Source organism: Monopterus albus, unplaced genomic scaffold (assembly GCF_001952655.1).
Source record: "Monopterus albus unplaced genomic scaffold, M_albus_1.0 scaffold13.1, whole genome shotgun sequence".
In the NCBI taxonomy this organism is placed as follows: Eukaryota; Metazoa; Chordata; class Actinopteri; order Synbranchiformes; family Synbranchidae; genus Monopterus; species Monopterus albus.
Genome location: NW_018127893.1, coordinates 2385185 through 2402111, shown reverse-complemented (window position 1 = coordinate 2402111; position 16927 = coordinate 2385185). Strand labels below are relative to the sequence as shown.

General features: G+C 43.5%; 1 protein-coding gene across 2 annotated transcripts in view; it reads right to left on the bottom strand.

The window, feature by feature from the left end:
* Window positions 1-16927, bottom strand: part of kidins220a (kinase D-interacting substrate 220a) — a 44923-nt gene that overhangs the window by 3881 nt on the left and 24115 nt on the right. The window contains exons 24-29 of one of the 2 annotated variants that reach the window (XM_020590894.1): window positions 8494-8672; window positions 5952-6163; window positions 5392-5505; window positions 1730-1846; window positions 1373-1471; window positions 384-602 (exon numbers count right to left, since the gene is read on the bottom strand). In XM_020590894.1, coding sequence (XP_020446550.1) covers window positions 384-602; window positions 1373-1471; window positions 1730-1846; window positions 5392-5505; window positions 5952-6163; window positions 8494-8672 — 940 coding nt within the window. The remainder of the gene's footprint in view (window positions 1-383; window positions 603-1372; window positions 1472-1729; window positions 1847-5391; window positions 5506-5951; window positions 6164-8493; window positions 8673-16927) is intronic. The other variant, XM_020590895.1, reaches the window with a different exon arrangement.

The following is a 16927-nucleotide window of genomic DNA, read 5'->3' as shown; positions in this document are numbered from 1 at the left end:
AGCCCCGACTGGTGGAGGGCTGCAGTGATGGTTGACTTTCTACAACTTTCTCCCATCTCCCGACTGCATCTCTGGAGCTCAGTCACAGTCATCTGAAGAAATGGACAGCACCTAAGTTAAATATATGAGTGTCACAGCAAAGGGTCTGAATACGACCATGTGATATTTCAGTTTTTCTTTTTTAATAAAACTGCAAAAATGTCAAACATTCTGTGTTTTTCTGTCAATATGGGGTGCTGTGTGTACATTAATGAGGAAAAAAATGAGCTTAAATGATTTTAGCATATGGCTGCAATATAACAAAGAGTGAAAAATTTAAGGGGGTCTGAATACTTTCCGTACCCACTGTATATTCACACTCAGCTCCTGACAGGAAGACAGACCTGCCAGTGTGAGTTGCTGTTGCGTCTCGGAGGCTCCTCCAGCCCTGCTCCGCTGAGCTCCTCGAAGCTGAGGTTGAGGTTGAAGGCTGCTACTTCATGCTGACCTCTCCCTGAGCGTCTGCTGGGCTCCCCGTGGTGCACGGTGCTGCCCTGCTCGCTAGCAGCTCGGGACTCATCCTGCAGCAGAGCCTGGCTTTCAGCATAACGTTGCTCCATCACCTGGAAAAATACAATATTTCAGATCGAGTTTTTGGTTTCAGGACACAGGGTGAATGGCAAACATGCTTTTTCAAAGCACGTGATATATCAAACAAGTATGTTACAGCAAAAGCATGTGCTTGTTCCTTAAGTAGAGCTATTTAGTGGTGCACTTCTCCCTGAATAACCTCTTGCCATCCAGGTATCTGTCAGCCATCTTGAACCAGATGGCTGTGCTGGCTGCATCCTGGCAACACAACACTGGTTTGTACACGGAGCTGTAAGGCTACTGCATTGGATCTCCAAAAAAAAAAAAAAAAAAAACCCCAAAATCTGGGGCTCTGGTTTGGAATTAGGAGCACTGGCTGACATCTGATGAAGTGGAGCTGCCTACATGTGTTAGTGATTTCAGCTCTGGCTCAGCCGACTGGACTCCTGGCTGACTGACTAGCGCCCTTCTCGTAATACGGATTATAAAATCTCCTATCCCAATATCTCAGTGCAGTACAAGTAGTCACATTATGAGACGCTGTCTTGCTGCTTTTTGGAAGTAAAGTAGAGCTGACATTTACTCACTGGCCACTTTATTAGGCACACCTGTACAATTGTATACAATTCAATGCAACACTTCTGTGTTTATAAAGCTCAACATGTTTCAGTTTTTGGTTTATTATTGAGGTCACAGTTAAAGGTGGTGCTGTACTGGACTACATTATATTCAGAGGTGTCTCTATATTTTTGTCCTCCGCAGCTACATACATGAGAGGGTCAGAATATTAGTTTAGAATCACCATTCCCCGGAAGAGCTGCCAGTCACCAAAGTTCATCTCCATCTCTTTCTTCAGCTCGTCCAGGTTGCACTGAGACAGCACTCGACCGTTTATATTAGCCTGCAATAAACAGAGAAAGGACAGACTAGTTTGTTCACTGACCAACTTAATGTATTAACGTGTTTAATGTTCAATCAGGCCAAAAAAAACATTCAACACAATTGTGGGCAGGCAGTGCAAATGGAACTGCAGAACTTATACAAGTATGGAAAAAAAGCATATGGTTACATAGACATAGATGGTCTCTGCTAAAATAAGAAGCTTTATCATGTTTAACAGAGAAATGGGTCACATTGTGAATGTTATTAACAGACGCACCTTCTTTATGGTGGAGGTGTACTTAGATAGCATATTGGGGTCGATTCCATCTATCTGTTTGAGACGCTCACACACGGCATCTGTGGTCACAGAGCTGAGAAGGACCACAGGAGAGGCCTGCACAAACACACACACACACACACACACACACACACACACAAATATAGCTGAAATACAAACAACATATTCAGGCAGTTTTTGTAAGTTGAGGTTACCAGGGCAACTTGCACACTTGTGTTAGAGCAGTTAACACATTGATTAAGACAAAAACGAGCAACAATTCCTGGCAAAGGGACGTGCAGGCCCGCTGCTGCGAGGCACACAGAGGTGCAAAACCACAATCCCACACTATAATTCTATTTATCAGTCACACAGTGCAAGTGTAAAGGTAAACAGAGCTGCTAACCTATCCAAATACAGGTACCTGCTCTTATTTTGTTTCTCAGTGTATATATAAGCAAGTAAAGTGTTCGCGCAACACTTAAAGGATGGAGTCTGTAAGTCAAGCCGCACTGAAGCTGTTACCACCACGCAGCTACAAGGCTTAATGTGACTTATACCAGTGGCCTGTTGATGCTGATGGCTCACAGACAGCCAACACCGCCCCACTAGCCCCAAAACTAAACAAACCGCATCCACCGCAAACCCCCCCCTTTGCTCACTCCTCTCCCCCTGGCTCTGCTCGTCTTGAACTCTAGCTCTCCTTCCTTCCTCCCTTCCTTCCTTCCTTCCACTCAGCCTCCTGCAATGACCTCCTACTCTCTTATCCAACACCGTGTTTCTCGCCCTCATTTTTTCTTCCCTGCTTCCTCTCTCATCATCTCTGCTCTCTCCCAGCTATCAGCACCATTAAGACATGGCTTCAGACTATACTCCCTGTTTCTGATTTTCAAGAAGAGAAGAGCCAAGCTTAGTTGGACTTTGAGTGGAATTTTACACACACACAAAAGCAGCTCAACACAATACAGTACACAATAGAAGGCGCCAACTTTCTGTAGTGGTGAGCAAGAGGAGCAAGACTTGCACTAAGGGAGTTTAACTACAGTTTGTGTCTGCATAATAGAGGTTTTACTCTCAAATAAAACATTGTTAGTGAAGCTAATGAACTACTACATGACCTTAAGTTGTGTTTTGCACTATGACTTCTATGTGGTGAATCAATAATATCTACAGCATGCTTGCTTGCTTTGAACCTGAGTTAGAGATGAAGTAGAGACAGGTGGAAGAAGGAGAAAGGATAGGATAGGAAAGTAGCCATAAAACCAAAGGTGTACCTGCTTTAATTTGTAAGGCAGAGACTTTAAATGCTTCATAAGGAGAAAAAAGAAGCAGACAGACAACTAGTCAGACAAAAATACACACAGAGTTGTAACATTATAAACCTGAGGCTGGCCCTTGGGGGAGGGATAGAAATTAAGACAGAAAAGGCAGACATGCTATACGCTCGCTGAACTCATCATCAAGGGACAGAAAAGACAATGACAACAGTGGAGACAGACATTTATCTGCCTCACAGCAGGAGAGGAGATGGCTCCTTTACAGCAGCCACGCAGCCAGAAAGCCACATGGGATGGGAACGAAAGAGGCTATTGGGAGAATTATTATTATTACACAAGAAGATTTTGTTTTCACTGGAGTCAGTGGGCTTTTACAGTAATAATCTTTGCAGACAGAAAGGACTGTGGATGTGACAGAGAGAGAGGGGAAGACCAATAAGAGAATGACACAACTCTCACTCTGCACAAAAAAGCAGAGGTTTTAATTCAGGTCTTGAATGTGACTCTTCGATTCAGATGGCGAGTGTGTATCCTAAGAACTTGAGAAAAGGCGTAAATGTCTGCGGCTGTGTCTGCGTGTTTTTGTGAACCCTCCCAGTTTGTGTGTGATAAGACTGTAATTACAGCTGGGTTGAGCTCTCGGCTGGGCAGGAGGATGGGGAAGAGGAAACAGAGCTCTGTGATGGAGGAAGCGTCTTGGGAAGGAGATAAGCTCTACCAGCGCTGGGCTCACAGTCTGTGTGTGTGTGTGAGATGTGTGTGTGCCAGCCCCAACACTGGCTCTGATGATAATCCAAGCAGCCCAAGGAATCCATACTCACACTTATATCAGCAAGGCAATTACACTAGGCTAGGCCTGCATACATATCCAAAGAGTAACACACAAATGAGCAAGGGTGCACACACATCAGCAGAAATGCAAGCACTACACAAAGGGAAGAAGTGTGAACCAAAAAGGGATAAGATGGGCTAATGTACACTGAAAGGAAACTGAAAATTGAGGAGGAAATTCCCAAGAAGATATGAGGATCAAAATGGTCTAAAAATGTTAATAAAGAAAAGGATTTTTGAAAATTTAAAGACACAAAAATACAGAGGGAGAAGAAATGGTGGAAAGGAACATTACCTAGTAATCTGTATTTGAATCTTTCCTTTAAATTCTCGCTGGTAGCCTTGATAAGTGGGTTTGTGGAGCTGAAATCTCTCATCAAATTGTTCTTACAGTGGCAGCTTTCCCTTGAACGTGTGAATATCTGGGTGTAGACATTCAGTTCTTTTTCAGTACAACTCCATGCATTCCTGAAGTGAGTTAATTGCACTTTTATGTCCATTTTAGAGAAAATACTACTCTACCAACATCACAGTGAACTTAATTCACCATACTACATTTATATATGCCGTAGTTTGTGAAAATACACACCTCTCTGGACGGTTAGTGGAAGGTTGTAGTCACACCGGATGCAGATGAAGTAGTTATTCAAAGTACTCTGTAGCATGCAGCCTAGTGTGATCATCTACATTTGTTCTTCTCACTTTTGTAAACAGCTACAAAATACTGTAAGCAGTCTGTTAAATACAGAGGTCATGCATTTTGACAGCTGTGCTTTAAGCACAATGTCAGAGGGCAGATTAAAAAAAAGGACTAGTTGCGTATTTATATATCCAGAGTCCTCCACTATTACATGCATTTGTGTGCAGTATATGTGCTAAAATGGCTGCTACTGTTAGTCAGGTTACCATGACAGGGTCAGGGGGACAGGAGAAAAGATCTTCTCTGGCATCCTCTGCAATAACTTCCTGACATCGACACAGAATGGAAACAAGGTTTGTATATGGAGAGAAAAGACTAATGAAGGTTGAGGTTATGATGGCTGAATTTATACTGTGGAATAACTTTTCTTCACTTCTTTACTTTGAGTTTAGGCTCAGAAACTGGAAAACACCTCCCCTCACTGACTCTGGAAACAGGTACTATAATCACCAGGAGGTCATGGAAAATGTAAAGATAAAATATATGACATCACACTGAAGAGAAGGATAAAAAAAGGAGGTTGGTGAGAGAAAAGGAAGAAACAGAAAACAGAAAAGGAGGTCAGACTTTAGGGTATGTTCCTTAATTATATTTTGAAAACTAACAGAAAAATGGAACTAGATCTCCCTTGTGTGGTACTGCTGGGAACACGGAGCTCAAAGTAATTTAGATGACTGGGACTTTTGCACAGGACATACAGTGAATGGTGAACTCAATAACGGCTGCTTAAATCAATCCAATTACACAGTGTCAGTGTTGCTGTTGTATAACTACAACAACAAGTAGAATATCTGCTTGAGTGCAAGAAAAAAAAAGCACATGTTAAGTGGATTTAGCATTACTTCTTTACTTACAAGTCCATTGATGTCCTTTGGTTGACCAGGTGGTTTAATGGAAGAGCGCAAAGATGAGGGGACATGGTGGGAGAAATGTCGTGGCTGGTGATATACATGATGTGGGAAATAAGGCTAAGAGGGGAGAGGGAAGCAATGTGGGGGGTGGAGGGTGGGGGTAAACACAAAATGAAAATCATATGAGGGTGATCAGGCACACATAACAAAAATGCTGAGGGGAAGAGATAACACTGCTAACTCATTCAACCATGCTCAGAAACGTGAAGTGCTTATTCAAAAACTATGGCCACATACTACACTACTAACAGCTGCAACATTCACTCAGGGATAACTACCAAGCAGGTCATTGTAATGCTACACTATAATAATGTACAGAGGAGCAGCAATTCACTGAGTGACACTCAGGTTGCACATAACATTATGAGATACATAACATTCATTGGGTTTATTTTAATATCAAGATGATCACTTTTCACTTCTGCATTAATATGGACACATCATAGATGCTCAGCAGTAGGTAAAGAGCTGTTATCTAAACACACGTCCCGGCTCCTCCTCACCCGGTTGTAGAAAGGGTGCTGAGGGCCAGTCATCCCACTGAAGTAGGCACTGTGGGGCTGAGGAGGCAGGGATCCGGGGAAGGCGCCTGATGGGGAGCAGGCCACAGAGGGCTGGCCATAACCTGACTGGGGACGGGGCACTGCCTCCTGCAAGGGCAGCGTGGGATAGGTCACTCCTCCCATGTTCATCTGCTCTCTGGCCGCACGCACATCTAAGAGAGCACAGAGCCAGGGGGGAAAAAAAGAACAAGAGCGGGAGAGAAAAGGGACCGTTTATCTGCGATGCTGATGATCATGCCTTGGCGATGACTATAAAGACCCCTCAGATCCGCCCACGCGTCAATAATTTAACTTTATTTCCTCATCTCTAGAGAGTTTAGGCAGTTGTGAATCCACAGAGAAAAATACATATCAAACAGTCGATGCACACAAGAGCAAAATTCCGTGATTCTCAAACCACCGTAGGGAATACAATAAGAACCTCCTTCCTGAACATGTTCTTCTTATCCAAAATAAAAGACAATCAAACAACTAACTATGGGAGAAAACCAGAACAGATGTTATGAATAAAATGACCTTCAACTGTGAACGCTTTCTCACTGTGATTTCTATTACTCTGTGTACTGACAAGCGAGCAAGAGCGCTGATAATGTTTTTCAATTTTTAAACATGACGACTGTCATATGGGGCCCATTCCTGTCCCTGAAAAATAAATTGAACATTGTAAACAAACAAGGCAGTTCATGAGAACTCATAGACACCATAAGTGCTCTGCAACAATTGTTTTCATATAAATCAATCTGACTTTGAGAGGAGCTGCATAGGAGCGGAGTAGGGGAATTTAGTAAAAACCTCCCAAATTAAAGATAAATAAGCCCAGAGAGAGAAACTAGTGTCTCTGTGTGGCTGGTAAGAAAGTAAGAGCCAGAAACAGAAGCAGGCACCAGAATGTCTCATGGTTATACAAGTGGCTGTTAAGTGACACACTGAGTGAGACCTAATCCAGCCTGTGAACACAATGGGGCCTTATGATGTGAGTCAGGCTCATGGGCGGGTATCACTGACAGCACTACCCACTGGCTGGCCACAGGACACTGGGCACCAAGAAGCGACTGACCACGGAGGGGATGGAAGGAGCCGGATGACTGGGTAGGAGCACTGGTCACCTTCTGCTCCCTGGGGACACGTGTGGTGGTGAAAACACACTCTTGAGCTAACGCACACAAATAAAGGCCTGTTTCGTCGATATGTACAGTATACACACCTACACACTTTCAGGAAATGAGTCCTGTACTTACAGACTGGACATCTGGTTGGAGAGCTTTGTCAGCTGCACCCTTCATGACTCAAACTTGGCTTAATGGAACAGACTGTGTGTGTATTCAGTGGTCTCATAACACTATGATGCAGCAGCTTCACACTAGACATCACTGACACTCCTGTATAGGCTGAATGGGCGCTGACGCACAGTAGTGAAAGTACAGGCTTACAATATTACGTCACTGTTAACTACAAACTGTGAAATCTGGTGCAGCGCTACAGGCAGACGGGTCTGAACGAGTGAAAACGTTGTCCTGATCCCACATTGCTATAGTGGAAGCTTGCTTGACATTTGATTGTTTGGAAATGAGAAGCGAGCTGTGGGTGATTTTAGAGCAGACCCTCCTCTAATGTTATGAGTAATGTCACTGCCAAATGAGCTGGCAGTAAATTCAACACATCACAGAGAGGACACGTTTGTTTCTCTGTGCCATTGTATACTAAATTCTTTTATGTACTTTAAACACAACTCTACAATTAACCTCCTTCTCTCGCTCTATAGCACACAAACACATAAAAACAAACACATGTATGACAACACAATAACATTAAAACACATTCATCTTGTGCTAACTCCCAAAACTTGACAAGAAAAAACTTCTTTTTGTAAAAATTCAAATCATACAACCTCTATTGCCAAATTCAGCTTTTTAGAAGAATGGCATGCCTGAGTTTTAAGGTCTCTTTATGTACACAAAATGACTAACATATAATGGTTAGAGCAAAATATAGTTTCTCAGGACAGGTCACTCAGTGATATGAGGAGTATAAAACTGATGTGAATCACATGTTGTGGCTTTCAGACCAAAAAGGTTTTAACACAAGATCCAAATGATTTGTTTCTGATGCTTTAAACGAAATCTTGCTATTGCCATGTAAATGGTTTGGTTGTTATTTTATTGTCACATAATTACAATTAAATCACCTCCATGACATCTGAGCAACTTCATCCACTGAAGAAAGCCATGAGATGTGGTTGAAAGCTTCAGAAACAACAACAGAGTTGGACCTTGTGTTGAGAATTAATTTTGGTGACTTGCTGTTTCCAGTGTGAAAAATAAATTTACAAGCTCAAATTCCTATGGCCATCTCAGTTGTTAGATCTCAATAGAATTAAACACCTATGGGACATTTTGACATGCACTATCTAACAGCTTCATCAAAGCACCAAATGAGACACTAAATGTGTTCTGGAGGCACAATATATTGAGTATGTATGAACCTGCTATGATCTCCCTCAGTTTGGGATCAAGGTTGACAGTGCAGGGCAAGAACATCTCCACATCTCGGGCAGTGAGGACGGGCGTCCTAGAGGAGAGGAAGACCTCAAAGCTGCGGATGTCTCCATCGATCTCTAGTAGTGGCTCCACGTCCTTAGTGGTGGGGATGTTCTTGGAGAGTCTTCAAAAGGTAGAAAACGGGGGTTTAGCACATAGTAGCAATGATAGTTTTGCTAGAGCTACTCATTATGGTAAGTATTTAATTTACAGTGAAAAACCTAATGGCTATAAAGAGCAAAAGAATAAATTGTGCAGTCTTATTGACATGACACAAATATATCAAACATGTAAGCTTACACCATGTTCTGACTAGTAAATTGGCAGTGGTAAACACAAAACATCACATTCTGATGAAAAGAGGAAATAGCAAACAGTACTGTTAAGATTGAAGAGATAAGCAACAGTCATCATCTTCATGAGGACAGAGAGATAACTGGATTTAGAGAAAGCAAGATAGTGAAAGGGGGATGTTTGAGGACAGATAGACTGAGGGATGTTATCTTTTCTCAGCAGAGGAGGAAACCTGAGAAGATGACAATCAGGGTAATTTAGCAAGCAGCAGACGGAAGCATGTCATGATGCACTGCCACAGTTAACATATTTGTTATCGCAGGCTTTAGGTAAACACTGTGTCTGGAGACAAAGTTTATGGAATATTACATTTAAAAACTGCACACACTCTGGCACTGTACAGTATAAACTGACCTTAAACAAGCATCTCTGGTGAACAATAGATATGAATACTTAAGCTCTGAAGTAGGAAGTCCAACGTCAGTTAACGTCAAGATGCACCGCACATTAAATGTCTGTTGCTAGATTTCTTAGTCAAGAGTGCTGGTCCCTGGGTCAGAATTAGCTGAAAGCCCCATGCTAAACAAATGAATGAGTGGACTACACTAAATAAAATGTAATGATGTTAACACACTGATCTTTTCTGCTGCTGATGTGTGTGCTTTTAAGAAAAAGGTGCATTAATGTCATTATTTGTGCTTCTCTGGATTAAAAGGACAGCTCAGCATTTTCTTTAGCTGTTACCATGGCGAATCATACTATCGGAGCTCCACTGATGATGGGGTTTTATAGTTATCACGCACAAGTGTGCAACTCTGGATGAATCACCTCAAGAACTAGCTCTGTTCCGCTGTTCCTGAATCAAAGAGTTTCCTATCTTAGGGTTAATCAACCCACAGTTTAAAATATTATGGTGCTATTTAATGAATTGAATCAGCAGCTCCTGAGAAATGTCGAACTTCTTGAGCTAATGCAGGAAGAACACCCTCTGCTGTGTCCTTTTAATAATGGCGCTGATGTTGGTTGTCCACTTCAAGTCCTGAGAGATTGTGGTGCCCAGGAACTTGTAGGACTCCATGAGCGAAAGAGTGCTGCTGAGTATGGTGAGCGGAGATAGGATGGGGGAGTTCCTCCTAAAATCCACTATCATCTCCACTGTCTTCCATGTGTGTTCAGCTCCACATTATTACGACCACACCACAGGGCCAGCTGTTCAACCTCCCATCTGTAGGCCGACTCGTCACTGTCTTGAATGAGGCCGATGATTGTTGTGTCGTCTGCAAACTTCATGATTTTTACAGAAGGGTCTCCTGAGGTGCAGTCATTAGTATAGAGGGAGAACAACACTGGGGTGAGCACACATCCCTGGGGGGGCACCTGTGCTGATAGTCTGGGTGGTGGATGTGGTTTTCCCCAGCCGCACCTGCTGCTTCCTGTCCATCAGAAAGTTGGTGATCCACTGACAGATGGGGCAGGCATGGTGAGCTGGGTAAGTTTGGAGTGGAGGATGTCTGGGATAATGGTGTTAAATGCCGAACTGAAGGTGACAAATAAGATCTGAGCATAGGTCCCTGGTGAGTCAAGGTGTTGCACGGTGTAGTGCAGTGCTATATTGACTGCATCATCCACTGACCTGTTTGTCCGGTAAGCAAACTGTAGGGAATCCAGCCAGGGGTCTGTGATTGCCTTCAGGTGGGCCGATACCAATCTCTCAAAACACTTCATGACTCCAGATGTCAGTGTGACAGGTCTATAGTCATTCAGTTCCCTGATGGAAGATTTCTTGGGAAGTGGGATGATGGTGGAGCATTCGACACAGGAGGGAACCACACAAAGCTCTAGTGAGCTATTGAAGACGTGCGTGAAGATGGGAGCCAACTGGTCAGTGCAGACTTTCAGACAGGAGGGGGGTCACACTGTCTGGGCCTGGCGCCTTACTGATCTTTTGTTTCCTAAAAAGGCAACACACATCTCTTTCACAAATCCTCAGCGGTGGTGGACTGATGGGGGGGGGAGGCAGCCCTAGAGGAAGAGGAAGCAGCTACTGGTTGTGGGTCCAAGATGAGGTGAGAGAGGGGTGAAGAGTTTTGCCTTTCAAACCTACAATAAAACTCATTCAGCTTGTCAGCCAGCTTATAGCTGTCCACAACAGGGTGGGGTGGTCTCTTGTACCCAGTGATGTTCCGTAGGCTTCTCCACACTGACAATGGTTCATTGGCCCAACACTGATTTTTCAGCCTTTCCGAGTAGCTCCTCTTTGCTATTCTGATATTCTCCTTCGTCTTCTTTCTCAACCTGCTGTCTGAGGTTCTGGTGTCACTCTGTGACCTTGAGATATCCTCTTGTGGGACTTGTACCACAGCAGCTGGATTCTTTTTAAAAGTGCGTATTAGCGCTTTGCCTTTATCTTCTGCATTTGTGGTCATCCTCATTTGTTGTTTTCCTTTCTGGGGAGGAGAACTCTGGGAGTCTCTCTTTGTCCTTTGACATTTCACTATAAGGCCTTTTCAGCAGAGGTCTTCTACGTACTACTGATCTTCCTCCTCTTTCTTTCTGGGGAGGCACATCCAAGACTTTTGCTGTGTGTCTGGAAGATTTCAGCATAGGCTCTCTTTCTGTTCTCCAGAAGCCAGAAGTGGGCAGATCTTGATTTCTGTGTCATCTTCACAACCACCATATCATTGGTGGCTGACTGATCACATTTGGTGACTTTTGCAAAAGCGTCTTCTCCAACCAGGTCCTGGACCAAGTATTCTGTTGGCATGGAGGAGAGAAGACTTTCTCCCATGACCTTGTCTTGCTTACTGAAGGCCAGTGAAGTTTTCCAAACTATAAGCCTTATATATCACTTTGTTTGTAAAATGACCAATTTGTCATTAAAAACAGCACATTTATTTTAACTCATGGTATTTACCACAATATTATCTCTGGCACAAATTCACATAAATAGTATTATACATAAAATGTTAAAAGGTTTAAAAACATATAAGGTCAATCAAGGAGGAAACAATGCAGCCAATGCTACAAGGGAAGCAAACAGCAACAACCCAAAGCAGTAACTACTTCTGGTTAATTCCATCAATCAGACATGAATATATGAATCTCAGAGTGACTTATGACACCGGCCATTCATCACCAGAATGTGCCACTCTTATCAGATGAACGAGGAGATTCCAGTGGGAAGCAGACATTTGTTCTCATCTCTGCCTCCATTTCTCATCTGAACCCTTCATTGTTTTTTTTCAGTAGATACTTTTCTCTCCCTACATCCAGCTTAACCTTCTCTCTTCTCTGATCAACCCTGACTCACCCTCCCCACCATACGTCGCCCAGTCTGTGCACTGGTGTGCTCTGCTGAGAATACGGGCTGATGAGTTGGGGTTTTCCCTGGGCCTGATCTATTTTGGGGGTGCACACAGGCAGGCCTTTCTGTCACTTGATTGGATGATTCATGCCATTGCTGCTGCAATACAGTTAATCCAAACTATGAGTTAACCTAATCCAGTTAACATACTGTCTGAAATGCCCCATGTCATCCCAATCCAAAACTTTGATGTACAATGCACTTAATTACAGGTTACATCACTTCCATTTTAGGCTTTTAGCTGATAGACTGCTTGCAGTGGGTGAAGTAGTGTTTTGCTCAAGGACATTTTGACAGGACAGATGGCTGCTGATGGACGCGAGGTCACAGGTTCAAACCCTGCAACATCCTAGTGGTTACAGGATGTCTCTAACAAAATGTACAAGTCTGGCAGGAAGAAATGGAGCAATGGGGGTGTCCTGTCCTTCTGACATGTTAAGTAAAACTGTGTAAGTCAAATGGGTAGCTCATACATGTGAGGTGCTGAACAAGTGTAATCTAAATTATCAGTAACTCTAAATCAGCACAGGTGGGTCACTAACCCCACTGTACCCTTGAAACGGATAATACAGACACACTAGGACTGAAAGAAGAGAGAAGAGGCTGTGAGAAGGGAGGACACAGAGGTACAGCTGGGCTCCAGTGGACAAAACCCTCTCAGTGTTTGCTTCCATTAGAACCTTTAACAAGACCACCCATAGGTCAAGGAAACCTCACGTTGACACCAAGATGAACCCTTGCTCATGTGACCTCTGCTGGGGAGGATGGGTGGGACTCTGAAGGCACAGATGTTACCTGTGTGCACTGGTGAGTGGCAACAGAGCTTATTCAAACAACATCCACAAAAACAACTGTATTATGTCCTCTGCAGACACCTGGGCGGCGAGAATGGAGAGAGTCAAGGGCAAATAAGAAGGGTGGTGTGTGTTTCTATGCATGTGCGAGTACATGTACGGTATGTGTGTGAGGGTGTTTGGTTCCTTTTCCCATGAACTGTATTAACCCATATACAGACTGAGAGAGGCCTGTGCTTTTCCCCCTTCCAGCTGGCTCACTGCTGTTTATTTGTGGGCCCTCAGACACAGACCAACAGGAGCCAATGACTCACACACGCACACACAAACAGGGCACTTCCTTTTGCTATATAGAGAACACCCTCAGAAGACTTTCTAAGGAAATCTGAGTCTTTTTATAGGACCATCGAACATAGCTCAAAGATGTGTCAACACAGCCACACGAGTTCTGGGCCAAAACTGAGAATGGACAAATAGCAATGAATCTAACAGAAAGACTTCTCACGTTGTAGTAATATTTGACAGACCTACAACTTCATCCTTCACATGCTTTGCCCAACACATGCTATCCAGCGACAGCAGCATTCAAGAAACTAGCTACAACCTCCCACATTTTGCTGGCCTACATGTTTGCTCTGGCGTGTAGCTGTCCAATTGAAAACATGGAGCAGCACAGACAGTTGCAACTTCCGCAGACAACGAGGAGCTGAGCTTTGTGAGAAGATCACAAGTTGAAGTGCATGGTATTACATAACAAACAGGATCCATTAAACAGCAGTTTGTAAAATAGGTTTAACCACTTTAAATGACAGCCTTTGCAGTGAACTAATGATGAGTTGTTGGCCTTGGCATTAAGCAAGTGACACAAATCACTTCAGACTTAGTCATCCTCACAGTGAACAGACGATACAGACAAAATGAACAAAACCATTCTTCTCAGCAATCAGTTGCCAAATGACAAGATGGATGCTTGAGTCGGAACGCCAAAGAAACCGTTGTGCTACTTTCAAGCAGAGTGGGGACAAGTGAGATAAACTGCATGGCATCCCAGCAGCCATTCTGCACAATGGGCTCATTGGCAGGGCACAGCTTATAGCTGCAACAGTACAGGCGCCTAGGCCCAGCTACTCTCTGTGTGGTGCGGCCACTGGGAGCTTTCTAAGCTTATCCAAATGTTAATAGGTTCCAAAGCTGACTGGAGCATCGCCTTTCTTCTTCTCCTAACCTCCCACACACTGCAGCTGATGGGAATGAGCAGAATTTATCTCTCTATCCCTTCCGTCCTCTCTTTGGGCACTGAAACTCTGAATGTGCCACTTGACTTTGCTTTACAGCTGCCCTCTGTGCTTATGGACAACATGCACACACACACTACAAAGAAGTGGTCTCGCTGCCAAACATTTCCATAAAGGGGCCCAAAGACAGAGAGAGATGCTTGCAGAACAAACGCCTATGCACACTATTTGAGAAGCTCAAGAGTTTCAATGCCAGACACTAAGCGACCAGTATAACAAAGTGTGGGTGAAGAAGTTAACCAGGCTCGGGTCGGGCACATTCCTCTCCTGGTCAGAGTCATGTCAGAGCTGCTGGCAGTGTCTGCCAAGCGCATGGATGAAACCAGTGAGGCTCTCTCTGGGAAAACAATGGACAGGCAGACAGACCAGCAAGCTGGCGCGTGGACTCGCAGCATCAGTGCTGAGAGAGGTTATTGTTACAGCGGAGGCTGCCAAGCCCTCCACCAACCCAAAGGCAGAGGGAGAGAGCAAAAATATGTTTTCACTTTTGAAGACGCCGTGTTCTTTGTCTTCTTAAAATCCAGACGTATTTCCCTGATTTAAATCAAATGCTCCAAGTAATGTGGACACCCCGTGTTTCTGCTTTCCTTGTCTTGGCAGTGCACAGTGCCAACTTGTGGCAGCGTCTGCTTTCCATACATTTTCAAGGCAAAGTTTAGTCCAATAATTGAAAATCTCTTGTACTAAGATGGACCAGTACATCCCAAAGAAAACCACAAAGACAAGCAGGCTAATGGGAAACACACCAGGCTGATAAAAAAACCAAGCAGCTTTGGAGTGAGTGGCCCCACAGTGCGATGGGCTCAGGACTCGGTGGCTCCCTGAAATGTTAATTAAACTCATGTGTAGTGCTGAAATGAGAGCCTGCTTGTTCCAAACCCCAAAAACCTTAACTGAACTCTGAGTAACTAAGGTCTTACTCTTGACAAATAGTTAAAAACACCAAACCTCAGCTTGGTGATTTATGTGCACGAGGAAATTTTGGAGCATCGCAGCACCACGGCACAGTTTGTTTATTACGGCACTAATTACACCAAAAAGTAGAGAGGGCCTTATCTGAGCCTATATCGGTATCAGGTTCAATATTCATGTCATTCACTCATCGGATATCAGACTGACAAGGTCGATACATGTTTAGCCCAGAAGTGGAGATTTGTAAATGTGCAGTCATTTGGAGTGTGTGTCCTTGACCTTGTACTTATCCATCATTACTCATATTTAATATTTTGTTTATTAGTGTTGATTGTTTTACTATAATGAAAGAGCTCTTGTATCAGATTCTGCATCAGTATCGACAGTTGTGTATCAGAATCTGGTCAGGACTGAAAAAATCAGTACCACAAAGTTCATATCATTGCACATGGCTGTTTAATAACTGGAATGGCCTGTTGACAGGTTGTATGATGCTGCATTAAGTGGGGTGGACTGCTAACATAAAGACAAATAATACATCTGAAATAACCCTGTATTAAAACTAAAATCCATATAGTGAGTGATGAAATGGGACAAATAAAGTTTGGGATTCTTAGGCTGAACTTGTAATGTGTCCTCCAGATATGATCACTGAAGAATGGAAGAATGTCAATAAGCGCATGAGCCTGGGTAAGAAAGAGCTACACAAAGACAGTGTGTTGTATAGTGATTTTTTACAAAATTGCTTGAGTCTGAGACAGTGAGTGAAACCCTCTCCTGATCAAGAACTTTCTTTAAAACCTAGAGCACATTGTTCAAGAGACCCCAGAAGACAAATCCAAGAACTAAACTTAATTTGAACTTAAATTGTACAGCGGCTGGCAGCATGATCATGCAGCAAATTAAAATCCCCTTTAAAAGCAAAGATGGTGTAGAAATGGACACTTGTGACCCAAAAACATGTTTGCTATTTCAGTGTGCTTCCACACACACATAGCCACCCAAAAAGGACCATTTACTTTTGAAGGGTTAAGATGTTAACATCACCTAAAGTGTGCCCATGGCTCCCGGGACAGCTCAGTGGAAAACCTTGCCGTCTACTTAAAGGTTGGTGCTGACCCTCCTGTAACCCTACGCTGCTTGTCATAATCAGCCCCCCACCTTTCAGCAGTTCCAGCACAAAGAGACAGCAGAGCAGGAAAGAGATCAGCGATAATGCTCAAGAGGCAAGAAATACCAAAGTATCAGGCAGATGTCAGGTTCTCAGGCCTCCAATTCTTTCCTTCCATCTCAATGTCACATTTAAATGTTAATCCAACCTTGTCGTCACTGATGGACGACTCTAGGACTAAAGAGCAGAGGCCAGTCAGAGGTGTAGTACAGGCTTTTACTGCATTTGAAATGACTATGCTGTGTACAGAAAGGGGAACAGAGCAGCTCTCTTGTTTCAGACCAATTAGACTAATCCTTCAACCTCGGCTTACAGGCAGGAACGAAAAGAGCTTTAAGGATTTTCTAACAAAGAATGCTGCATGAAGTTCTTTCCATCCTCATATGGTAACCCGCACACACAAAAACATATACACAATTAAAACCTCAGTATGCACATGTGTGCCCACACCTCCTAGTGTCACCTGTACACGCTGGCTGTGGTTGCTATGTATTTTTCTTATGTTTGAGCAGCTTAGCGGGGGTTGAACGTTGGTGGAGCTGGCTGTGG